General features: G+C 36.1%; 1 protein-coding gene across 2 annotated transcripts in view; it reads left to right on the top strand.

Moving 5' to 3' along the window:
• The window catches only part of LOC138818227 (centrosomal protein of 120 kDa), a 60,261-nt gene extending 37,179 nt beyond the window's left edge, over nt 1-23,082 (top strand). For both annotated transcript variants that reach the window (XM_070009244.1, XM_070009245.1), the window contains 4 exons: nt 1,130-1,252; nt 8,487-8,585; nt 18,431-18,576; nt 21,309-23,082. In XM_070009244.1, coding sequence (XP_069865345.1) covers nt 1,130-1,252; nt 8,487-8,585; nt 18,431-18,576; nt 21,309-21,543 — 603 coding nt within the window. In that variant the 3' untranslated portion in view covers nt 21,544-23,082. The remainder of the gene's footprint in view (nt 1-1,129; nt 1,253-8,486; nt 8,586-18,430; nt 18,577-21,308) is intronic.
• Nucleotides 23,083-27,554: the final 4,472 nt, after the last annotated feature.

Below are 27,554 nucleotides of genomic sequence, written 5' to 3'. Positions count from 1 at the left end.
ACTATATGGAAATAGAAAACAGCTCACTACCCAAACATGTGAGGTACATATTAATTACAATCGGTGATGGTTTAATAGCTACTTTTTACAATTTTTTTTCAGCATTTTATCTTTAGTAACATCTTACATCTCAGGAAAGAGATGACTGATCTATCATGGATGGTCACATTATAGTATGACTTGGGAAGGTATCTTAGACAATTTTTATATTTAATAAAAACAAAATTTTCAGATTAAAAAAAAAAAAGTATGGCAGTCATCCCCCCCATTTAGCCTTTCCTCTTCTCCCCCTCCCTTTTCTCCATTATATATATATATATATATATATATATATATTTTTTTTTTTTTTTATTATTATTATTTTTTTGGTCATGGGGCTGGAACTCGGCCTGGGCGCTATTACTCAGTTCTTCAGCTCAAGGAAAGCTCTATGGCTTGAGCCACAGCGCCACTTCTGGTCTTCTAGTGGTTTATTGGAGATAAGAGTCTCACAGACTTTTCCTGCCCGGGCTGGCTTTGAATCATGATCCTCAGATCTCAGCCTCCTGAGTAGCTAGGATTACAGGTATGAGCCACCGGCACCCTGCTTATGTTGATTTTTTAAAAAATTATATTTTATTGTAAAGGTGCTATACAGAGGGGTCACAGTTACATGAGTAAGGTCATGAGTACATTTTTTGTCGAACATTGTTCCTCCCTTTCTCTCCTGCTATCCCATCCCTCTCCTCCCCACCCCCAGCCAAAGTTGTAAAGTTCATTTCCAACATAGTATCTTGTGAGTATCATTGTTGCATTGGGTCATCCTGTGTCCTTGCTTCACCTCCCTCTCCCTCTTTTAATTTATGAAGTGTTGACTACTTTCTTTAGAGACTGATGTTAAGGATAAGAATATATAGTATTTTTGCTTCTACTGATTAACTCACTAGGCAAAGCTTGTTAGAACTCCTTCACTATTTAGCTCTTTGACCTTAAATTTTTAGATTTTTTTTTATTTTCTTCATTTTACTTTGTGCGTTTCCAAAAATTTTTAATGTGAACATGCTTTAGAATTTAAAAGAGATTTAATTGAATTCCATGTAATAGCCATCTGATTGTTTTTAAATGGCTGTAACTACTTCTTTAAATACAGCTTAATGATGCTGAAAATAAATATAAGCTTTTGGAAAAAGAGTTCCAACAATTCAAGGATCAACAAAACAACAAACCAGAAATACGTCTCCAATCTGAAATAAATCTTCTCACCTTGGAAAAGGTACCGTGTCTTTTTTTTTTTTTGTCACTTTAGCTAGTTGCAGTAATCAGTTTGTAAAATCAATACCTACTGTGTATGTATACAGTGTAATAATGTTTCACTATAATTTTCTAATATCAAAAATATAAGGTTTAAGGTACGTGGTACTGTGAATAATTTGAATTTATTGGGTTATATCAGTTACAGCTTACATTAATTACTACATTGGATTGTAAACAGATCTAACTCTAGAAACAAAGACATTTACAAAACTCAGTTTCAAAACATAGACAGTATCTAGGAAGCAGGAAATGGCAAGTGTCCTGTCAGTCTGCTTTAGGATGCCTCTGATACTGCATGGCACTGGGTCCTGGATCCTCTGATTCTAGATCATACTACTGCACTCTTAGAATTTTAGCTACAATATACTATTCTGTGTATCCTGTAAATTTGGTTCAAAGCATACACCTGTAGCTTTTTAGCTGAGAAGGAGGAATATTGTTCTCATTTTAGTTTTTGTGGTTCAGTGTAAAACCCTGCCTCTCATTTTGTATTGGGATTCTGCCACAAACAATGTTTGGGGGCGAGGTACTGTAAAATATATGATGTCCAGTAGGCATCCTAAGTTTGAACAAATATATTGAGATCTGAGAGAAGAAAAGGAGCTAGCAAAGTAGAGAGCTATGGGAAGTGTGCCCAGGGAGCACCTGTAAGTCAGAGAAATACTATACAGGATAAGGTTTAAAATGCAGCCTTTAAAATCATGACAGGTTCAGAGTTCCAAGTTTGCTTTGAATCTATAGAGTTATTGACATGAATAGGCAACTCCTTAACTTTGGTTCAAATTCTGGCTTTGTTACCTTGGGCTAGCTAGTTCTTTTACTTTTCTGCTTCTGTGTCTTTTAACAAGGCTAGTAAAATTGATTAAAGAATTAGATGAGTTAATAGTTCTAAAATGCTTGGCATAGAACCTGGGACACTGTTTTACCTAACTATTGGCTCTTACTGACAAATAAAATTTAAGTAACTTGTGGCACCATTGGAGAGTGTTGAGTAACCATAGTTTTTTTGTTTGGTTGGTTGGTTGGTTTTGGTAGTGGGGCTTTAACTCAGGGCCTAGTCACTGTCCCTGAGTTCTTTTACTCAAGGCTAGTGCTCTACCACTTTGAGCCACAGTGCCACTTCGAGAAATATTGATGTTTAATTGAAGATAAGTCTCATGGAGACTTTTCAGCCCAGGCTGGCTTTGAACCGTGGTCCTTAGACCTCAGCCTCCTGAGTAGCTAGGATTACAGGCATGAGCCACTGGTACCTGGCCTACTTTGATCTTTATATTAAAAAAGAAATCCAAGTGTGTGAAAGGCTTTCCTTGAATGACTTAAGAGACTGGTTTTGGCCTTTTTATACGCAGGATCCCTTTATATGTTTTTTGTCTTAGGAAAAAGATAATTTATCTAAAGATAACATAGTAAAAATTATTGAAAATACAAACACTTGTAATCACTGTATTAAAAATTAAAACTAGAAATGCTTCAGCATTTTTATTCATCCAAAATAGTATACAGTAACCAAAAACATTTATTAAAAATAATTATTTTCGGGGCTGGGAAGGTGGTTCAGTGGTAGAGTTCTTGCCTTGCATATGTGAGGCCATGGGTTCGATTCCTCAGCACCACATAAGCAAAAAGAAAAAAGCCGGAAGTGGTGCTGTGGCTCAAGTGGTAGAGCGCTAGCCTTGAGCTGAAGAGCTGAGGGAGAGCGCCCAGGCCCAGTGTTCAGGCCCCACGACTGGACCCTCCCCCCCAAAAAAAAAATATTTTCTAACACCAAAAATTGTGAAAATAACAGTATTTAACCTTTTTGGGCATCTCTTCAGTATGCAGGTAATAGAGGACACTTACCTGCTTTTGTAGTCTGCAGTGCTGCTGTGCTGCTGTGTACATCGTATAACCTTTAGAAAAGTCCACTTTATACTCAAGAAGTGAATGAAAGAAGAAAAGACAGTGCTTTAGCATTATTATGAAAAACGTATTAACCTCCCAGAACTTTGAGGTTAAAACCCTAGATTTAGTGATTATCATAGAACGTTTTAAACTAAATTCAGTCACCTCCCCTGAAAATTGTTATTCATGTAGTGTTACTGAGCTTGATGAATGTTTCTGAGCCTGTCATGCACCAAGGTGTTTTAGTGCCTCCTTACTCTGTTTCTTAAATATTTGGAAACATTCATGATTTCTTCATTTTTGGCCATCTCTGTATTTCTTTACAAGTGAGTTTGAATTGAGGTGGGCAGTTTTTATTCCTTTTTGATAAAACCAGATATAAAAAAGAATTTGAGTTTATAAATTGTACCTACCAAAAATATTTGAAGCATTCATTAGACAACCCTCATCATTTAAACAGGTGTCAAAGTATTTTCATTTTACCTTGGGAAATTCAGACACCAGATATCAAAATTATAACTGGAGCCTTACCATAGTATCTGATTGTGGCCTGGTTGACTGCAGAATACATACCTATAAATTATAAATGACTTTTTATAGTTTTATCCTTTTGCTAAAAGGATAAAGATCAGTAAACATAGTAAAAGTATTAACAGTGCTATTAAGAGAAATGGTTACTTAAATTGCTTTGGTATTCAAGTTAATAAATTTATCAGCTAATAAATTATTTTTATTCTAAGACTTCTCAACTCTTCTGAAGATTCTTTGTAAATCTTTTTGGAGCCAGAAGAGGGCAGAGTTTTATTTCTTAAAAAGCAATAGAAAGAAGCATAAGGAAAAAAAACTATCTGCTTAGCCTGTAAGTTCTGATTATTTTGAATTGACAGCTTTTTTCTTTTATTAGATCCCTATTTTTTCAATGTAATACATATATTCCCTCTTTTCCTGGAAAGGGAGAGAAATGCCATGAGCATTATCTAATTACTAAGTAATTCTTGATTCTATTATATAAGAAATGAATAATAATTTTTGTGACTTTCTTTTACCTAAGAAATGCTTTTTACATACTTTAAAAATAATTGGCACTTTAGAAACATACAATATGCAAAGCATATAATTTAGGAAGGCCTACACAAGTTGAAGATAGAAAAAGCAAATTAGAAAATGCAGAGTTTGGGTTTTTTGTTGTTTTGGTTTTTTTGTCTGAAACTGGAATTCAGACTCTTGATCTGATGCTTTTGCTCATTGGCCACACCTAAAACTCCATAGATTTCTAATCTAGCTCATTTATGTAGTGTATTTAAGAATATTTGGTATGCATTGTGTGCCTACTCTCAGGGCAAATAGGGAGAAAAGAGAATAAAGTATATTATCAAGTTCAGGCATTGGTGGTTCATGCCTGTAATCCTCGCTTATCCAGGAGGCTGAGATCTGAGGATCATGGTTCAGAGCCAACCCAGGCAGCAAAGTCTATGAGATTCTTAATTAATCACCAAAAAGCCAGATGTAGAATTGTGGCTCAAATCTGAGAGCATTAATTAGCCTTGAGTTAAAAACTAAGGAACAGCAAGTACCCAGGCTCTAACTTCAAGCACTAGTATTGGCACACAAAAAAAAACTCAAAACAGCTGGATGCCAGTGGCTCACACCTGTAATCCTAGCTACTCAGGAGGCTCAGATCTGAGGATCATGATTCAAAGCCAGCCCAGGCAGGAAAGTCTGTGAGACTCTTATCTCCAATAAACCACTAGAACCAATAAACCACTGTGGCTCAAGCAGTAGAGCCTTGAGCCGAAAAGAGCTGAGGGATAGTGCCCAAGTCCAGCGTTCAATCCCCACGACTGACCCCCAAAAAAAAAAACCCACCACACATACACACACACACACACACACACACTCTCTCTCTCTCCCTCCCTCTCTCTCTCTCTCTCTCTCTCTCTCTCTCTCTCTCTCTCTCTCTCTCTCTCTCTCCCCTTTGGGGCTTAACTTTTAACTTTTAAATAGTTTGTTACAAAATTAAGGAGGTGACAACAGTAAATAACTGAATAATATACAAAAGATTATGATAGAAGCCTTTGACAATTCTCAAATTTTGGTGTTTAGTACTGGAAGATTTAAGAGAGTCTTGTGTTGAGGTAGAATTAAGCTTTAAGATATATAAGCAGAAAAGGAAAAGACTTGGAAGGTCCAGGGTAACGTGGGTGAGGAGCATGCAGGGCATAGGAAGATGGATTTCCTCTTGAGGAGTACTAAACACGTAAGTTGAGCAGGTATGGAAATTACATTTCCATATGAAGTGAGCACCTTAAATCCTGTAGTTGGAGGAGTAAGCATAATACTGTAGGCAAAGAGTAGTTGATCTTTTAGTAAAGAGTGAATTGGTATGGAGTTGGCAGGATTTGTGGACAAATTTGAAGCTGGTGAGACAAGGCCCTCAGGATAAGTTGAGATGAGACAGAGCTAAAGAAATGGCAGTAGGAATATAATAAAATACAAACTGAAAATACTTCAAGGAAGGGCTGGGAAGGTGGCTCAGTGGTAGAGTGCTTGCTTTGCATGCCTGAGGCCCTGGGTTCGATTCCTCAGCACCACATAAGCAAAAAAACAAAACAAAAAAAAAAAAAAACGAAAAAATCCGGAAGTGGCACTGTGGCTCAAATGGTAGAGCGCTAGCCTTGAGCTGAAGAAGAGCTGAGGGACAGAGCCCAGGCCCAGAGTTCAGGCCCCACGACTGGACTCCCCCCCCCCCAAAAAAAAAAATACTTAAAGCAAGAGATATGTCTTTCCTTGTGACAGACTGAAATAGATTAGAAACAAAAACAATGCCAAAGCTGTAGTAGAAAACTTGAATTATGGCTGTCAAGGGTAGAAATAGGGAAATTGGGAACCAATAAGTGTTAACCTGTGTTTTTAGTGTTCAGTAGTCTCTGAATGACTCTAGGTCTTTAGCTGTTATCCTTGCAGAAGTGTATAACTTGCCTCAAAGTAAATTACTTCAATCATGAACCAATGAACCCTTAAATAAAAGGAAGGAGCTGGAAATATGGCTTAGTGGTAAAGTGCTTGTCTAGCATGTAGGAAGCCGTTTTCCTCAGTACCACGTACACAGAAAAGGCTAGAAGTTGTGCTATGGCTCAAGTGGTAGAATGCTAGCCTTGAGCAAAAGAAGCTCAGGGACAGTGGCCAGGCCCTGAGTTCAAGCCCCAGGACTGGCAAAAAAAAAAAAAAAGTACAAGCAGAGTGTGGTGTTTCATGCATGTAATCTTTGCCCTTAGGAGGCTAAGTCCAGAGGATCACATGTTTGAGGCAAGTCTGGGTGACATAGCCAGAATCCGTCTCAAGAAGCCAAAAAGAAAAAATCAAGTGCAAAAGCTTGCAAGTGTCTCAAATCTAGTTCATAATAAGAACTCTTAACTCAAGGTTTTGAATACCTTGAAATTATATCATAGCATTGGTTATGTGTATTTTTCTGGGAATTGGGCTCATATTTCTTTCACATCATAAAATGTATATCCTTAAAAAGTGGTAAAATGGCTAGGCGCCAGTTGGTGGCTCATGCCTATAATCCTAACTACTTAGGACGCTGAGATCTGAGGATTGTGGATCAAAGCCAGCCCAAGCAGGAAAGTCCATGAGACTCTTATCTCCAGTTAATCACAGAAAAAGCCAGAAGTGATGCTGTGTCTCAAGTGGTTGAGTGCATAGCTTTGAGCAAAAGGAGCTTAGGGACAGTGCCTAGGCCCAGAGTTCAAGGTCTGAGACCACTCCCCCCTTACCCCCCCAAAAAAAGAAAAAATGATCAAATGAGTTAGGTGAATAATGTTTGGATATTAGATTTGCTAGATAAGATTTTTATTTGTTAGATAAAACAGTTGTATATAGAACTCTTTGTATTTTACTGAGAACAACTATGCAAATGTGAATTCTTTTAATATATGTGGCAGGTATTTTTCAGTAAAGCTGATCTATCAGACCTCTCTTAGGCCCATGCAGGATATTAGACCTAGTCAAGGACTAGGTCATGGACAAGATCTGTTCTGTAATTGAATACTATTCTTTTATCTCACAGCTATAGAAAATATTTTCTATTCTTCTGAGGTATGGCCTGTTGTTAAATTATCTTGAAATGAATGTAAGTCTTTAGAGATAAGTGGAGGAGATTATCTCTAATAATCTCAGCAATATTATTCTACTTAAAATGCTTGAGTCAGGTTGTAAAATGTCAACACACCTAAATCCAAGCACTAGGGATTTATAAAGCAGAAAAGAGCTTGACTCTATTTAGACATATTTTACTACAGAGTGTGTTCTGGTTTTCTGTGAAGGAAGTTTGGCACTCTGGTTTCTCTTTTATTTTCATATGAGTTTTCTGAAGTTGGAATTTTTATAGTGTCTTCATTTTTGTTTTCCTATCCAACACTGGGAGTTGTATGTATGGGAAAAACTACACTTGATATAAAAAAAATTGACCAGTTCAGAGCAACAGTGTTTTACTGTAATTCAAGCAGATTTGTTACATTATCACTTAATAGTAAAACTGTCTGTTGGCTCCGTGAATTTGTTTGGTACTTGGTTCGAAACACTGAGTACATTCCAAAGCAGAGCCAAGTTGGCTTCAGTTCATGTACAACAGAATGCCTGCTGCAAGTATAAATAACCGTGTTTTTAATTGAATCACTTTGTTTTCCTTTATAGATTTGAGGAAAAATAAGAAGTAAAAATTAAATGTGTGTTATTAAAGAACATTGTTTTTCTTACTCTTGGGTTTAAATTCTTGAAATAGTTTTGACTTTGCATTCTTTCTTAGTGGCTTCTTGATAAAAACATTGTACTATTTCAAATGTTCAATAGTTTTGCCAAAATAGTTATTAAAAGTATCTCGATTATCTATCTTTATTATAAAACAAATTTTCACATAATGAGAGGACTTTAAAAGGAAAATTGGGTTTCTAAGTGTGCTAGCTAAATTGGAATGTTAACAGTTAGAGCTGCTTTTTGTAAAACATAAATGTATTTTTCATTCCATGTAATATACATATGTGAGTACATTTATAGTTAACTGTCTGGAGGTTAAGACTAATTCAGTCCTTTTTAGTGTAGACTGCTAGGCAATAAAAATAAGACTATATTTTAAACAAGAAAATGTTCATGTGCCATAATATTTATAGTAAATTATATAACAGTTTTAGATGATGTCGTATGTTTCACTATATAAACTCTTTTCTTAAGCCAGACTCTTTGTATATATTATCTTTCAGTGATTGTACACAGTGGTGTAGTGTTTCACTTGATACAATTTTAATCACTGTTAGGTTGAACTTGAAAGAAAGTTGGAATCTGCAACTAAGTCTAAACTCCATTATAAGCAGCAGTGGGGACGAGCTTTGAAAGAACTTGCCAGACTTAAACAGGTATGTCGTTTATGGCCTATTTTTTTCCTCTGTCTTTTTCCCTATTTCTTTACAAGTTTTTCTATCTGGCAACATCTTTTATGTTCAGATGTTTTCTTTTCAATTTCCAATGCTGTTTTTTGAAGGTAAGGGCTTTTTAAATGTGTTATACACAAGATCCTCCTTTTTTATAATTAAAAACTAAGACCTTTAGATCTTTTTATTTTCAATCAATTACCGTTATCTTTTAGAAGTAATTTACTTCTACTTACAAACAAGTACTTCTTCTTGGTATTAATCTTTCTATTCATAGAGCTAGGGAAGGAGGGAAGCAGTTCAAAGTTAACATTTAAACATTTTAAACGTTTTAAAATATTATTCCCTGGTAAGAAATTAAGCAATCATTGCATGATTTTAACAATTTATACCATGGTGTGAGTTCACTGAGAATTCTTGCTTTTTTTTTTTTTTTTTAATTCCTCCTAGTAGATAACTACTATTAGTTTCAAGGAGTTAATTTTAACTTTAAGTATAATTTCTTCAAATAATTAAGTTGAAGAAAACATGAGCAAGTTACTTTGTTGACCTAAAACTTTTTAAGAACTAGTAATGGTTTGATTTTTTAAAATTTGCTTTTTCTTATTATGTGAATTTTATTTAGAATATTTGTTGCATAGTGAGTTTTAGATTTGTATTTTTCTTAATTTGTCTCCATTATTATCAAATACTATTGATTGTCTTTGGGTGATGACTAAGGTGATACTTATCACCTTTGTAGAGGACTGCTAGACTGTGTGAATTTAGAAAATACATGCTAATGTGGCTTGTAGACAAGAAGAGATTGTAAACATTACAAATGAAGACACGTAGATATCCACACAGTGAAAATACAGGTTGTATATCTCTTATTCAAAATGCTTGGGCCCAGAAGTATTTTGAATTTCATATTTTTCAGATTTTGGGATGCTTAGGTGTATATAATGAAGTATTTTGGGAATGGCACCTAGGTATAAACAAAAGGCTATTTGTTTCATATACATTTTTTTTAGCATATAGCAGAAGATAGGCGTTTTTTGTTGTTGTTTTTGTTTTGGCTTTTTACATGTCTGTGTGTTCCTACCCAGACAATAAAGAAAGGTGAATTATACCACTTTTGATTTTGTATTGGCACTCATAAGGTTTTGGGCTTGGATTTTCAAAATCTGGTGTTAAATGTGTATTGTTTTAATTCTGGCAAGACTGAGAATGGGCATTATTATATTACTGGGGCATCCTATATTATATTAAAGACACTGCACTAAGGGTACAGATATAAGGAAGACATAAGCCTTGCCCTCAGGGAGTAGTTTGGAATATAGTAATAAGGAATACACAATAGTAATACTTACTGCTCTGAAAAAAAAAAGAAAACAAATTACTTAGGAAAGGAAAGTACATAGAACTTTGAAAAGGTGTCATAAATGAAGAGGTATTTGAGATAGCCCTCTAAAGATGATTAGTCAGGATTTTAGTGGTGGAATTAGTTGTATTTAGGGAATTAGAGGGAGTAATGCAAACTTAGTGAATAACATGCTCATCACAAAGAAGCATAGTCTGTTCTTGTAAAATGCAGAAGATCCATTTTAGAGGTCACTTCAGGAATGAGGTGGTAGCCATGCGTATACACCAAGAACATTCTTGCCAAAGATAATGCAAAGGGTTCAAGCTGTAGTATCTGGAAAGAGTGTTAACTTATGGAAATATAGTTGTTAAGAAGCCAGTTGAAATATGGGAAAGAGATAAGATTAAAAATGTGAACATTTTAGGTTTTACCGAAATTCTGCAGGCAGTAAGATATATGCATCTTTTGAGAGTGTGAATGGGCTAAAAGAGAGCTTGAGGAGCCTACCAGAGAGAACCTGGAATTCTTAATGTTAAAGATGAGGAAAAACTAAGGAAGAAAAATACCAACTAGAGAGAAAGGGTAAAAAGAATTATGATGTGAAATAGTATTAATGTTTGCTATGTTTGCCCAGGAATAGATAAGCCCTTCAGAGTTTTTTTTTTTTTCATTTAATCCTAATAAACATTTTTATGAAGCTGGTAGTATTCTCATTTCATAAAGAAAGAACGTGAGACTTAAAGGTAAGTTGTGTGTGATCACACAGGTGTTAAGTGATAGAGATATGAATTCAAGTCTTTAAACAGAATTCAGGCTGCATCCCTTTCATGATTTTATTATTTTAGTCCAAAGAAACCATGGGATAAAAGAATTTCAAGGAGAAGAAAATAAGAAAGACAAGTTTACTGAATGAGAACTAGTTATGAGTTAGTGAGGTAAATGCCATCATTGATGTTGATGTTATCAAATCAGTGAACATGAAAACCAAAGTGACTAAGGTAGAAGAAATTAATTCAAAGTCATGATGCCAAGATATCTAGGTTACAATCTTGTTCGTATGTATATATTGTATATTATGCCCTTTCTAAAGTTGGTTGTAGGGGAGAGAGAGAGAGTGTGTGTGTGTGGGGTGCTGGTCCTGGGTCTTGAACTCAGGGCCTTGGTGCTGTTCCTTAGCTCATTTCCTCAGTAGTAGCGCTCTATTGTGTGTATGGGGGGGGCGGGGGGGAGGAGGCGGTGGTTCTGGTCCTGGAGCTGGAATTCAGGTTCTCAGTGCTATCCCTGAGTTCATTCCTCAATGGTAGCGCTCTACCGCTTGAGCACAGTTCCATGTGTGACATTTGGTGGTTAATTGGAGATGAGTCTTGCAAACATTTCTACACAGGCTGCCTTTGAACCACTATCCTCAGATCTTAGCCTCTTGATTGAGTAGCTGGATTATAGGCATGAGCCACTGTACCCAGCAGAGGTGGTTTTAAAATATGAGTCAAAATGTTCTAAACGGTATTGCCTGAGCTCATAATTCGTGTTCTTGCTTAACTGGAATGTTGAGGTCATCTCTTTTAAGAGGATATTGAATATAAAATAGTGTCATCCTCCTCCTTAACATAGTCACCCTCTTGTTTGCTGTCTTCTTTATTTTATTCATCTACTTTCAATTTATTCTTTCTACTATCTAGCCCAATAAAGCTTTGACAAGGTAGTTTTCATATGCCTTCTTTCTCTTGGTTTAGGATAGAAAACTGTTAAACTTAGACTCTATGAAAGGAAATGAAAGTAACCATTCAGTCTTGGTGCAGGGTTGTTTGTTGTTCTCTGATTGAGGACCATTTTTATTCCTCATCCCACAAACGTTATGCTTTAGAAGCAATACCATAAACAAATTTTAAGGTCACTAGGAATCATTGATGTTTTGCAGACCACACTGGGATGCAATAATTTCAGAAGAAAAGTAATAAACCTTGGGATTGCCTCAGTGAATTTTGCTCCGCCACTAGCTGTTTTTGGAAGATTAAAATTAATAACCACCAAATCACTACATTTCATCTGTGTGAAAATTGCTTCAAATTTTTCCTTAAAATTCTTTTTATTAAAAGCACATTTATTGTGTTTGGATGTAAAACTGGAATTGTCTCTCTGCTTTTGTTCAGAGAATTGTTTGTGCAACTTCTTGTTTAAATTGGATTAGTACCATGTTAATTTTACATTGCCTCTGGTGAATAGCCACGGGGCTATAATCTCTGCCAGTAATTTGTCACATCAAAACCCTCCAGAGGGCCATACAAAACATTTGTGTGGTTCGGATTAGACAGAGAAAGCCATATCTGAGATTGTTAATAAACGTTAATGACAAAACGCAGCTGGTAAAGCTTGGAAATAAGATCTAATGCTTGGTAGCCATTGCCAAAAGAATGTCTAAACAAAGATTTCCATTACTCAAAGGTAACCTAGTAAGTCAATTTGTGAATTAAAAAATCATAACCTTCTAATTATTTAGAAGAAAATTTAACTTCTGATTCACAACCATAAAAGCTTGTTTCCAAGTTGTAAGCTTTGTAAAAGTTTTCTTTTATAATCAAGACAGGAATAGCTGTAATATATAAATAAGTATAACATAAAATGAGTCCTAAATTAGGAAACAAGGATATGATAACCTCATATTCTGCGGTTGGTAACTTGAGACAACACTAAAAAAGTTCTACTTGTTAGATATCTTGTGAACCACTTAGTTTTTTCTTATCCCTAATTTGAAAATACACTGTACAAATATTTTAAAACACAAATACTTAAAATGAAATTGATCCACAAATACTTGACTATCTGTTAATCCTTAATTTGTAGTTGATAATATATTTATATACACATATATATCTAAAAACATTTAACACTTTAGAGTATAGTTTCAGATAACCAGAATAAAAGCTACTACATTAAAATATAAATGAATCATTGTTATAAAATATAAGTTTGTTGTAGAAAACATTTTTACTATGTCAAATATATAAAAGCTAGATATGTTTGTTCCCAGGACAGGAAACAGAACTAAGATTCTAGGTAGGATGTGGGTCCCTTACCATATTTGTGCACAGTAGATCTGTTTAAAACTAAGCTGTTATAGTTAGTTAAAACAACACAGACTTCATCGGCTGACATCAGCGCTGTCTTGTCCAGCCCTCCTGCTTATCCACTCGGGGTAATTAATTTGATTAATTTATAAGTAATTTAGCCAAGGATGGGATGTAAATCTTTGTTTAAGAAAACAGTTGGAGGTCCAAGTCTTGGTTAAAAACTGTGTCTTGAAACCATCCAGGCCCTCCTACTGACTTGTCAGCTCTGGGTTATTTTCAGAAAACTTGACTTGAGTTCCTTAGTTTAGTTCTAAGTTTTCCCACAGACTTCCATGGTATGTGTGAGTGGGAGAGCAAGTAGTGGCCACTTTTGAGCCGCTGTTTAGTCTAGTGTATGTATGTTTACATCTTTTCTCTGGATTTATAGGATGTCAAGGCAAAATAAAGATTATACTCAATTGATTGAGGAGACTTTAACCCAGAGCACCTGGCAGTAGAGAGCATTTTTCACTAACCTCTAATTTTTTCATATATGTGTGATTATTGTTAATATTACATGCTTGATCTAAAACTCAAGGCATTTAAAGAATTTTCTTACATGTTTTAGAATATAAATATTTCAAGTTTTATAAAGTAGCCTAAGGCTAAATAAGCAATTGACATAAAGTCATACTTTAGTTTACTACAAAATGCAAATTGTGTTGTTCTATGCAACATTGAAAATAAAAGTCAATATTTTATGCCCTTCTCAGCCAGAGACGACAATCCGATATATTTTTGTCTGAATATTTTTTCTTCCTTTAAAATAATTACTTTGTCACTTAAATGCACATTCCAGAAATGAATCTTACGTTTTTCTTGAAAAAAAATATAAATCTTTCTTTAAAGAAAGAAAGAAATACAATGCTTTGGAACTGTGCAGCTTTCTCAGCTGCATCTTCTCCCTTGTTTCCAGTGGTAACCACTGTCTTAAAAATGTATCTATTAACAGCACTGCTTGGTTTTTATGGTTTTAATCTTTCTGTCCATTCCCAATGAATATACCAGTTATATAGTTTTGTTGTTTGTTTGTGGTACTGAGGCTTGATACCATTTTAGCCACTCTACCAGCCCTATATGTAGTTCTTTTAATAGTGGATATTTTTTTCCCCCTAGGTTTTTTTTTTTTTATCATAAAACAACACTGAATATTTCTTGTACATATAACAGTTTTAGATGTGTTCAGAAGTAGAGTTTTTGGTACTAGTAAATACCCGTTTTTTTTGGGGGGGGTGCTTCATTAAATATTGCCTAATGCTTTTCTAACATGGCTGTATGAGTTTCAGTGGTATTGCTTAATTGTTCCTGTCTTTCACATCATTGCCAACATTTGTCTGTTTCTAGTTGTCTTATAATTTTCATTTTGATCACCTCATGAGTTAAGCTTTCATTCAACTTGTTACTAAGGAGTTGAGCTTTTTTTTTCATGTTTATTGGACACATACTGCCTTTTAAAGGAAAAAAGATAAGTAAGACTGACAGATGATTTCATGAAAGTAAAGAAGCTCATAAGATAGAATAACATCCTTAAGGTACTGAAAAAAACAACAACCCTGAAACTTAAAGTTCTCTGAAAATATTCTAACAGAAGTTGAAAGAATTTGTCACAGCAAAGCTGAAAAATGAAACGGGACTTTTTAATAGATGAAAGCACTGAAGCATAAGAAAATAGAGGGTAATGAAAACTAAGTGCCAAGCTAGAGGGAAATAATGCTTGTGGAAAAACAGTAATTAAAGTATTTCTTGAGTGAGAAATACACGTAAAATTTAAATTCATGAAAAATAGTACAAAAATATGAAGGGAGTTAAAATGTGTAAAATATGCTTTATGTTCTGTAGTATAATAAAGGTTCTCAGTATCTATTAAATGAGAAATACATATTTAAAGAAAGGATCAAAGAATACCATAAAAGAAAATTGACATAAAATTGTCAATGTAAGATAAGAAATATAGAAGTAGATGATTGGGTAGAAAAAAGTAATGGAAAGATTTAAATTCCTTTATATTACCAATTGCTTTAAATATGAATGGATTGAATGTTCCCATTAAAGGCAAATATTAAGTAAAAAGCTAAATTCGAAACTGAAAGCCTGATAATATGCTACTTATGTGACATATTTTAAATATAAGGATGCATAATAGTTCAATTTTGAAATAGGGATATATATATCTATATAGATATAGATATAGATATTCTATTAACAGTAACAAGAGCTATTCTAGCCAGGAGTAGTAGCAGCAAGTGCCTATAATCCCAGCTGAGTTAGAGGGAGGCTGAGTTAGAATTGTGCTTTGAGGCCAGTTGAGGCAAATTCTCAAAGCACTGTGTGAAAACCAAATTTAAAGCAAAAGGAATTATGGCTTGAGGCCCTGAATTCAATCTTAGTACTGCTAAATAGAGAAGAGAGAGAGACTTGGAAGAGAGAGAAAAAGCAACATTCACAGTGGCAGATGGGTAGAGTAACAATTGCACATTTGTATTTACCTGATGGCATAGCCACAAACTACGTAAAGTAAGAATCGGTAAAACTAACGGATCCTTAAGAATGATAAGAGACTTCATCATAGCTTCCTCCTGAAAACTCTTATCACCAGAAAACTGGTAAAGATACTATATTTAAACAACACAAGTCACTATTAGTATATCTAGAAAACCTCATTGAAAAAGTCCAGAATAGAGATTATTTTCTAGTGTATAAGGAACATTTAGCCAATTGCTCATATTATGTATTAACATAGTAATTCTTTTTTTGGGGCGGTGGTGGGTCCGGTTGTGGGGCCTGAACTCTTGGCCTGGGCACTGTCCCTCAGCTCTTCAGCTCAAGGCTAGTGCTCTACCACTTGAGCCACAGCGCCACTTCCGGCTTTTTTCTTTTTGCTTGTGTGGTGCTGAGGAATCGAACCCAGGGCCTCAGGCATGCAAGGCAAGTGCTCTACCACTGAGCCACCTTCCCAGCCCTAACATAGTAATTCTTAATACATTTCATAATATATTCCAGAATGTTTTCTGATCATAATGAAATTAAGCTAGAAATTAATCATTGTCCCCAAGGATTGGATATTACTTAGCATGCTACCAATAATGGGAAAGTTAACACCACAGTGAAATTAGAAAATATTTTTAACTGAGAAATAATGAAAGTACAACTTATCAATTATGCTAGAGGAAAATTGCAATGACCTATTTAAGCAAAATATTTAAATCCTGTAAATATCTTCTTCAAAAACCTAGTGTAAGCTGGGTGCTAGTGGCTTATGCCTGTAATCCTAGCTACTCACTCAGGCAGCTTATCTGAGGATTGCAGTTCAAAGCTAGCCCAGGCAGGAAAGTCCATGAGACTCTTACCTCCAATGAACTACTCAGAAAGAGCTAGATTGTGTATATGCATATAATGGAACGCCATCTAATGCTGTGAGTAATCAACTACACAGAATCTTGAAGTCAGTGTTAGGTAAAAGAAGTCCAATACTAACTATTAAATGCCACACAATCCTATGTAGAACTCACCTGTGATGTTGGAATTCAGGTAGTACTATCAGAGAAATGTGAAGTGGATAGGAGTGACAGAGGGACTCTGCAACTCCGATTGTCTTTTCAGTGGGTGGTTCACTTTGTAAATGTTTAGCAAAATGTATATTTAGGATTTGGTACTTACGATTTTTATTATAATTCATTAAATTTACATTTTAAAACTATATAACACCTGTATATTTTGATTCAGCTCTCACTTTGAGGTTCTGTTCTAAAGAAAGAAAAACACTATCGCGGGGCTGGGAAGGTGGCTCAGTGGTAGAGTGCTTGCCTTGCATGGCTGAGGCCCTGGGTTCGATTCCCCAGCACCACATAAGCAGGGGGAAAAAAAGCCGAAAGTGGCGCTGTGGCTCAAGTGGTAGAGCACTAGCCTTGAGCTGAAGAGCTGAGGGACAGCGCCCAGGCCCAGAGTTCAGGCCCCTCAACTGGACCAAAAAAACACTATCGCTAAAGAAACTTAAAGAGTTCATGACCTGTGTGTTTAGATAATAGGATATTTTAGCAATCGAGACTAATTGAAGAAATTATGGAATATCCATTTTGTGGAATGCTATTTATTTATTTATTTATTTTGGTCAGTCATGGGGCTTGAACTCTGGGCTTGGGCGCTGTCCCTGTGCTCTTCAGCTCAAGGCGAGCACTCTACCGCTTGAGCCACAGTGCCACTTCCAGTTTTCTAGTGGTTTATTGGAGATAAGAGTCTCACAGAGTTTCCTGCCCTGGCTTTGAACCATGATCCTCAGATCTCGGCTTCCTGAGTAGCTAAGATTACAGGCGTGAGCCACCGGCGCCTGGCTTTGCATATTTATTTTTAAGAAATTTATCGGCTCTCCTGGAAGAATTGTTCATTTCTTTTAAATATATGCTAAGGTGTATTATTTGACTCTGTTTTTAAGGAAAGTGGATGCGTAGATTTTTGTAAACATTTTTATTGTTATTATTAAGGTGATAACAGAGGAGTTACCATTTCTTTTTTTTTTTATGAGCCTGGAAAAGTGGAAAACCATGTTTTCCTGAAAATTAGGAATTAGGGACCAGGGACTGTTATTAAAATGTAAACACTATTAAAAATTTTCTACTTACTAAATTTTTTTTTGTATCTTAACATAATTATTTCCTATATGCTGCTTTCTTTCATTTTTTTCCCTATTGCTTGTAAGCTGTTCCTTAAAGTAGAATGATTACTTCTTTGTTTTTACTATTTTTAAGTAGTCATACAAAGGGTTTCAATTCAACATGTATATAGATAATGCTCTCTGGCTTTCATTTTGTTATCCATGACATTTAGTTAACCTCAGTCACCAATTGGGTTATGAATAATTATAATAGCAAAAAGAAACTTAAATAATATTCAGAGAAAACCTGGAATTTCTAGATTCCATATGACTCAGTTGGCATTTTGTGGCTATATCAACCACAAGTCACTCTCATATGAAATAGATCTTTGCGGCGCGCGCCTTCTCGACCAGCGAGGAAGAACGAACACCACACCAGGAGTCTTCTCAGATCACGCTTTATTGGAGAGCCTTCTTAGTTGTAGGAGAGCTTGGGCGCGAGAGAGCGTGCACAGAAAACATGGCCGCTTATATAGGGAATAGGAACACGGGTCTTTCTATCATTGGTCGTCTGCCTTTCACCGTCACCAGGTGCCACGGGATTGGCTGGGGACTCTACGTGGCTCGCGCATGCGCAAAGCCCAGGACCCACCGTCCCGCCAAGCACCACCTGAAATGGAGTGGTTACCTCAAAGCTGCAAGGGAGTGGGCGCCATCTTGTAATGGCGTTTACCCTGGCTCCCTACAGATATGTATTTCTGACATGTGTCTGACTGTTGTTTCTTTCAAGAGGGAACAAGAGAGTCAAATGGCTCGTCTTAAAAAGCAGCAAGAAGAATTGGACCAGATGCGACTGCGTTACCTCGCTGCAGAGGAAAAAGATACAGTGAAAACTGAGCAACAGGAATTGTTGGATATAAGAAATGAATTGAACAGGTATAATTCTTAAAAGAGGTTTTTTTAAGCAAAACAAAAATTCTAACAGGGTAACCTTTTAATTAGGTCTTTGCTGATCAGGAAAACTAGAGCTTTAGATCTCAAGGATAAAGTACATTAAGTATATTAAGACATTAACAAAATTAACTTTCATATGGTCAGCAAATTTGATATGCAGAAATGCCATCTTTGTTTAAGTCGCCTTTTTGGTTTCAGTGCTGTGTATTTACTATGTAGCCCTAGCTGGTCCGAAAACTTAGCTGTCCTTTTGCCTCAGACTCCCATCTGCTGAGATTCCCAGTTTGTACCACCAAAGCAGCTGAGGAGAAGGAACTGTCTAACAGGGTAGATGATACAAAGCTACAGGTTCCTAGTGGCAGAAAGTATGTGAGTGGAATCTAGACAATGTTTATCTAGACCCAGAATTTTTCAACCGTGTTTTCAAAGTTTTCTCTCATATTTTAAGGGCATCTTAAGCTATCAGATTCCAGATTTTTATTATGATCATCTTGTTATCCGTGACATTTAGTTAACCTCAGTCACCAATTAGGTTGTGAATGATTATAATAGCAAAAAGAAAATCAAATAATACTCAAATAATATTCAGAGAAAACTTGGAATTTCTAGGTTACGTATAACTCAGTTGGCATTTTGTGGCTATATCAACCACAAGTCACTCTCTTATGAAATAGATACATTTCTGACATGTGTCTGACTCTTGTTTCTATGCATTTTAGTAACTACTTTGGTAAGGATAATCAGTTCATATGTAAACAGATGACACAAAAAGGGAATGATTAGACTTCCTGGTTTGGCACTGTGTGTGTCCTTAAGTTTTTCTGTAAGACCTTCCCCCATGATGACTGTAAGAAGGATGGTAGAGAGTTAGCACTGGTAGCTTGTAATTCTACCGAGAAGGTTGAGATCCAGAAGATCACAGTTTGAAGTCAGCCTGGACAGAAAAGTGTGCTAGACTCCATCTCCAAAATAACCAAAAAGCCAGGCTGGAGGAATGGCTCATGTAGTAAGAGTGCCACTAAGCAAGCCAAACCCGTGTGAGGCCTTGAGTTCAAATCCCAATGCTGGTCAAGAAAACCAGGAGCTAGTGACTCAAGCCTAATGCTAGCTAGCTACTCTGGATACTGAGATTTGAGGATCTCAATTCAAATGCAGAAAAGTCCTGGAGGCTCTTTTCTTCAGTCTGGCAAAAAAAAAAAAAAAAAAGCTGCACGGAAAGTATGACTCGAGATAGCACCAGCCAGGAGCAAAAGAACTTGAGAGTTCAAGGTCCTGAGTTCAAGCCCTCATACTAGCACCAAAAAAGAAAAAGAATAATAAGGTAGCAAAAACAACTCCTCAGAACTATACACTACACCTCCACCTGTACATATGCACTGGTGAAATTCAGTGGGGATTTTGGCACTATTAGCCAATGGGTATCAACACGCAGTACTTCGTAGCAATCGGGTTCTCTGCCTGGTGTCTGCAGACGGCAGACGGCAGACTTTCGCTTTTCTTTTCTTTGGTGAGAGCTTCATGTTTCAGAGGCCAGCTGAGCAAAGGAAACATGCAGTTTGTGTGGCAACTGCCTGCGTGCCTGCATAGTAACTGCAGTTGCCATGCACTGTGAACCAAGTCTTCCTGCTTCTGTCATAGACTTTGTGAACATTCACAAAGGACTTGCTTCTCATTGCTTTGCTGTTCTGAAGACCATCTCAAAGCAGGGCCTTAGGCCAATTGTTTTATCTTACCAAGACACAAGTTAATACATTCTATAGCCAGTTACTTCATAACTTTAGCATTGATATTACTTGTACATTCTAAGTTAGAATGCATTCCACATCCGAAAATAGTGTTACTCTTGCTTAGTATAGTATTACTGTTACCTTCCATTTTCGAGGCACTATAATTAACATATTCTGTTAAAAATACTCAACTCCCAAAACAGCACCTGCTTTGTGTGCATGCCTCTTGAAGCAGGCGTTTGTTTTTAGATTTTTGCTTTCTGTAAATAATTGTATACTAGCTCCTTTTCTTGTGTGGACCTTTCTTGATTGGCTGTACTACTCCCAAAACTCTTGAGAATAAGTAATTATTGAATGAATTTAAAGAAAAAAATTATATTCAAATAAGAAATATTTAATTACAACCTAACAAGTAAAAGGGTAATGAAATGCTGGTACATCTAATGATGAAACCATAAAACTATTTACAAGATACTTGATGTGGGAGAACATTCCTTACAAGGCACGTGTAAGTAGACGTGTGCAGCATTGTGTATCACTTAACTTTCCAGAAAATGTACATACGTGCATTTTAATTTAAAAAATTAAAAATTAAATGTTACCCATTTTGGCTTTCTGGAAAAAATTGAAAGGATTTTGTTTTCTTTATCAATTCTAAAATGTCTACAGTTTTCATGCTACTTTTGTTTAGGGTCTTTTTATATAGCTCAGACTAGCCTCTGTCCACCTGCCTCAGCCTCCCACGTTCTGGGATTGTAAACATGCATCACCACACCTAATTCTTTTCATGTGTTTTGTAACTCAGAAAGCCTGTTTTTTTTAACTGTTTTCAATAAGTATTTGGACTCTGGCTAGTCACGTGATACATTGATTTGGGCTTTTTCCTGAAAATACTACTAAAACTTTACCAGTGGGTCTTTTTAATTGTGCTGTTCAGACTGTAACAGTATCGGTTGCTTACTAGCACTGCACTTGTTGACTTTTCAGGTTAAGGCAGCAAGAACAAAAGCAGAACCAGGCTTCCAGCGAGACTGCGAGTAGAAGAATGGGAGGTCCACAGGGCTCCACTGAAGAGGAAGGTTTGGATGATTACCTGACTCGCCTAATAGAAGAAAGAGACACTCTGATGAGGACGGGTGTGTACAATCATGAGGACCGGATCATAAGTGAACTCGACCGACAGATCAGAGAGGTTCTGACTAAAAACAGTGCCAGTAATTAGTAACATTTGGGAAGTCTCTTCAGAGACTCCAGGTCTAAATTTTCATTTCGTTTTAATATCGTCAAAAATAGAGAAAATAGATATTTTTAAATGCTCCATTCAGTTTTTATAAGCTGGATTTTATATATTACTGTACAGTATTTATTTGCTTTCATTTACTTTATGCTACCTCTCCCATGCTGGTTTTATTTGTAATCGCATTTAAAATGACTCTTCACAGTGTTTCTCAGTTTAAATGGCTAGCTTTCAGAACAGCTTTTCATTAAATTTGTTCTAGGAGAAATGGCCTCAGTCATTTCCAGTTGTAGAATTTTTTATGTTGAGCCGAAAGAAAATATGTTGCACTTTAAAGATGCTGCGTCTTGTTCCATTTGATTGTAGATAGCATAAAAACTGAGGCCAGCTAGTCACGTAGCTATTTTTTAAAAACTCCATTTTATGTGACCTGTCTTTTTCCTTGTATTACTTTGAACGTGTATTACTTGCAAAAGACAAGCTTGACAACAGCAGTGTCAGAGCAGGGAAGCCATGTGACAGACTGGGGCAAAGTCATCATTTGTTTAATGCAGTTCACATAGTTTAGGCTTGTCTCAAGAGCTTTTCGAATCGTAAGATTTTCAGTATACTCAATAAGCCCTGTCAGTCTCCTGCTCAAGACGGCAATATTTGCTTTTGGAATTTTTTTTTCCCTTTTCCGGTAATAGAAATATCCTAGCTGTTAAGCCTCTGTCATAGAATATGGAAACAGACACAAAGGTTTTAGCAAAAAAACAAAGAGAAGCAGAACTGGTGCTTTTTTGTTTTTGTTTTTGTTTTTCTTCCTGTAATATTAATCAGTCTTTGAAAAGCACATGAGCTTATGTCCCTGGACCCCACAGCGCCGTGTCTGCGTGGAACTGCAGGGCTCCAGCCCCTCTCATGTTCTTCAGAGCCACTGTTAGTTCTCAGCGCCACATTGCACACTTTACACAGAATTGAAAAAGCTTATTGGTGAATTCTCAGATTAGGTTGGGTCTTGAAAAATTTGGATTTCCAATTATACATTTAAATCTGTACTTTAGGAAGTATTACTATCTACCATTAACTTTAATAAAAGCAGAATAGATTATCTAGTAATGCTAAATTAATTTTCTATTACTTTCAACAAAGTATATTTATTTGGGAAACGAAAGCCCTATCCTATTATATATATAAATATATTTTTCTTTATTAACAAAGTTTAATTTTCTAAAAACCTGACAATAACAGATAAAGTTACTGAATGAGAGGATAATGAATCAGCTAATCATAGCAGGAATTTGAAATATGAATTATGGTTCGACATTTTTCTCTCGTTGATTTTATGCTACATGAATCAAACAAAAGTGTTCTTTTTGTTGGACTGTGATGCCTATAATGTTCCAAACACTAGAGGGGGCCTTAGATTTAAAGAAACAGAAAGGACTTTTCTAGAATGTTTGTGTGTTTTATTTTTGCCTTCTGGAAAGCTATCTCTGGCTATTGTAATTTAAAAAATAAAATCATAATTGTATGTATGCATAGTTGAGTTCTTTAGTATGTTTTTCTTTCCAAACAAACTGGATAAAATATTTGGCTCTTCCTTTTCAAGTCACTGTATTTTTGTTTATCTCAGTGCTGACAGATATAAAGGTTTCTTAAAATGAACTGAGTCTGAAATTTTAGCAATCTTTTATAGTCCACCAGCAACAGCCCCTCCGATAGTAAGTGGCATTTTATGCATTTACGCTGATTGCTTTGCCAAGTTGTTATATGAGCCCAACACATTAACAAGTCTGACCACACTGGGTGAGTATGCGAATAAGCTCCCTAATTACTACATGTAACAGGAGACCGTCTATCACCTGTTTTAAGACGAAATAAAATGTACCCTTCAACTTTCATGAAGTGCGGTTTCCACATCGAAGGCTAGCATGTACTGCAGGAAAGAGGTGTTATGTCTGCTGGGTCTACCTAACAGTACCTCCACATACATTTTTAAGAGTTTCTTTACGAGGATATCCCAATAGTTTCTATCTGGAATCAAGTTCTGGTTACTTCAAGTAAATGTGGGCATTTGAGTATGATTTAAGGATACAGTGACCTCTGCTCAAAGTGAACAGGAGACAGCCTAGTCTGATGAGATGATTTTCTCCTTCACATACTGCCTGGTCCAGATATATCTCCCAGCCTAATCCGAGTGCACAGAGTGAGCTTATCTCTGCCCAACTCTGAATGGCCTGTTCTGCTTCATGGGAGTCTGAAGGAAGGGTCTTCTGGTAGTTAGGGACATTACTATTGTGTCTGCCTAGACTACAATGATTTTTTCTCAGTGATGTACTTTATCTACCATTTTTAAAAATTACTGGTTTTTTAAATCATTTTAGAATATACTGCGAATTTGCCTATAATAAAGGAATCCCAGGTTTGATATTTAAAATTTGAAGGTGTCAAAAAGCTATTTTCCTCTATGACATTTTCTAAAGTAAAGTATGTAACATACTTTCCGTTGAATAACAAACATCTAGAAAGCCAACATAAAGAGCATAACTTTTATCATAAGAATAGGCTCAACTGTTCTTTTAGCTAACATCTCCTAAATCATTGACTTGAAATATCGTGAAAAATAGGTAACATTCTTCTGTAACATTTCTGAGCAATCTTGATGCTAAAAATAGATTATTGATACAAGGCTTATGTCATTGGTATCAGAGTTACATACTTTTTCATGTCTTTATAAGCTTTGGGGATTATCAGAAATATATTAATCAATCAGAACATGTGTATGTCCCACGCGGGACAGAAACCAGATCTATCTCATTCTCTAGCGTAGTGCCTTTCGGACAGTCAGCGGTCCCTCCCTGTACCTGGGGAATTGGCTCCAGAACTGATGTTGATACCAAAATCCATACTGTTCAAGTTCCTTGTGTAAAATGGTGTTGATTTTAAATGTAGTCCAACTATGGACACAAACTTGAGAGTTTTTTCAGGAGATGACTACTTCCCTAAATTGGTTCTTTTTTTTTTTTTTTTTAACTACTTCCCTAATTGGTTCTTTTTTTGTTGGTGGTAGGTAGTCCAGTTGTTTGTTGAGGGTGTTATTAACTGATTAAATTATTTCTGTGGGAGGGTTGAATGATTTTGAATATTATTTGAAATTTTAAATGTCTTTGAGATTTGATTGTGACAGTTACTGTGTTACCCAAGAAGCCTAGACGTAATGTACAGTTTTTCTGCCACCTGTTCTAGCATCAGGCATGTCTCTTCTAGCCAGTGGGCCTTTGGGTCCCATGACTTCTGAGACAAAGGTAGAACTCATCTATCTTGGTCTAATTAGCAAAATAGAAACAGAATTGTTCTTCACTGAAACTGAAGAAAGATTTGTTCACTGATTTTGTTCCCAACCTCTGTCTGGCATCAAATTAGACTCCACTGCTGCTGGGAACGTAACTGGTCTCCTTTTATCTGTTTCTTGCGGGGGTGGGTTGGGAGGGGGTGTCTTTCTGTTTTCTTAGAAATGTTTTTACAGATGTAGGCCTTTTGGGTATGAAGTTGAAGTGGAAACTTAGAAGTTTAACGTTCAAATTTGAATAGGGTTGAGATCTGTTTAGAAAGATTAATTTATAGATAAATAACTTACTGACTGATTCATTAATGTACAGTGATCCCTAGGGGCTTTTAAAAAAGATGTAGTCATTATATTCTTAAGGTTTGAAGAATGTTAAGCCTGTCATTCAGAATAGAAGAGACCTAAAATAGGACCCATTTGTAATTTCTCTTGAAAACACTTCACCCACAAATATGTAGATAAACATTTTTTTTCCTTTTTCAAATTACTTATGGATAATGAAGCCTTTTTCTCAATTAAAATAGTAGCTACTTAATAGCATGTGGATACATTGAGTGAATAATGACCCTTCCCTAGTAGTTTAAATTAAACGTTGGCTGAGACAGAGTAAGACTGACTGTTGTACTTTGACATTATTGCATGAGTAAGTTAATATTTACACAACTGTGTGAGAGAGTCTATGCCTGGTAAGCTGCAATATATCATTCATTTCTTCAGCAAATATAATGAAAAGATGGGGTAGGACCAAAAGCATTATTAAAACACACTAGTTCCATTTGTAAGACTTTTTGTAATCTGTTTTCTTGAGAGCAATTATGAATCTCAAGCAAGATTACTAACATGTTTCTAGAGTTCAGATTGTACATAAAATATAAGTGCGCTGAAGGAAATGTGTCGGGTCTCAATAGAGAAGATGAAGCATTAACATACAGTATGAAGCTTAGGTCATCCTGATAGCATTGCCCACCTGATTGTCACCTTCCAGGAAGGAAATGCCACCTCCTGGAGGCCAGTCCTGTAATTCCCAGTCAGGTGAAGGAGTTTGTCAGTCGAGGCCACTCCAGGCAAACAGTTATCAAGACTACATCTAAGCAGACAAGCTGCATATGGTGGTACCTATCTGTAATTCTAGCTACTCAGGTGGAATGTAAAACAAATTTCTGATGACATGGCTCAGGTGTAGAGTACCTGCCTAGCAAGCACAAAAGTTCAAAACCAGTGTTGCCACCCCCTGCCCCCGCAAAAAAAGAATAATGAACTTGTTTTACTAGGCCAAGTAGGAATTTATTCATTCAAAAAGATATCCACATAATGTATGTGTATATATAATATATGTGACTACATACATTGTAGTGATTTGTTTATAAAATTATAAAGTTTACATTGTTTTATGTGCCTTAGAAATTTATATTACTTTTACTATTAAATTGTGAAAGTAAGCATCAGTAATTCACACCTGTATCTCACCTCCTCAGGAGCCTGAAATCTGAGATACCAGCGCAGGCAGGGAAGTCCATGTGATTCCTATCTCTAATTAACCACCAAATGTCAGAAGTGGAGCTTTAGCTCAAGTTGTAGAGCAAAAAACCTAGGGACAGGGCCCAGACCCTGAGTTCAAGCTCCAAGACCAGTACCCCCCCCCCAAAAAAAATGGTGAAAGTGATGAGGATTATACCACTTGCATGTGACCAAGAGTACCAAACAAGCCAGGAGCTAGTGGCTCACTCCTGTAATCGTATCTACTCAGGAGGCTAAGATTTAAGAATAGTTTCAAAACTGGCCCAAATCCAGCAGACAAAATCCAAGAGACTTTTATCTCCAGTTAACCAGCAAAAAGCCAGAATAGGAGGTGTGGCTCAAGTGGTAGAGCATAAACCATGAGGGAACACTGAGCAAGAGTTTGAAGTCCTGAGTTAAAACTGCAGTACCAGCAAACACATAGACACACGAGTACAAGCTGGAGGCATGGCTCATGAAGAGTGTCAACTGAGCATTCAAGCTGAGTTAAGATTGAGGCCTTGAGTTCAACCCCCAGTACCACCAAGCAAATAAGGGAAGGGGGAAATGGTAAAGGGATGACATACCAGCCAAGATGCAGTCTAGTCATAAATTGGCATACTGAGTTGAAACCCTTTTATACTTCTACCTAAAGATAAAAAATAGACCATTTTAAACCCTTACTATGTAATGAAAAGTAAAGAATGAAATAGCATGTGTACATTTTTCCTTCTTATGCTTTAATCACACTCATTGCCAGTTGCACAATTGACAAAACAATTTTTAATCAGAATTATTACTAAAATCTATAATTATGCATGTACTCATGTCGAAAAGAGACCTTTTTCAAATTCAGTAAGAGTATTAGATACTAAATTTGTTATCATACCTGTGAGCAGAGAAGAAAATTTGGTCATAGGCTACATCAGATTAGATGCTCATATGGAAAAATGCAGAGGTAGAGTCTAAAGACACTTAAAAAAAGATCTACTTATTGGTCAGTGTTCCTAGAAAGTTGGCTATCATCAAAACAATATTTTCTTTATTTTGTACCAATAAGATAAGTAATGTATATTGGCTGTTATTCAGCAGTTGCCTATATTAGGTACAGTTTTTATACCTAATCAAAAGTTGTTAAATAAAAAGCTAAATGGGCATGGAGAACAAA

Source organism: Dipodomys merriami, unplaced genomic scaffold (genome assembly GCF_024711535.1).
Source record: "Dipodomys merriami isolate MVZ:Mamm:240054 unplaced genomic scaffold, mDipMer1.0.p SCAF_72, whole genome shotgun sequence".
In the NCBI taxonomy this organism is placed as follows: Eukaryota; Metazoa; Chordata; class Mammalia; order Rodentia; family Heteromyidae; genus Dipodomys; species Dipodomys merriami.
This window is presented reverse-complemented; position numbering and strand designations above follow the sequence as displayed.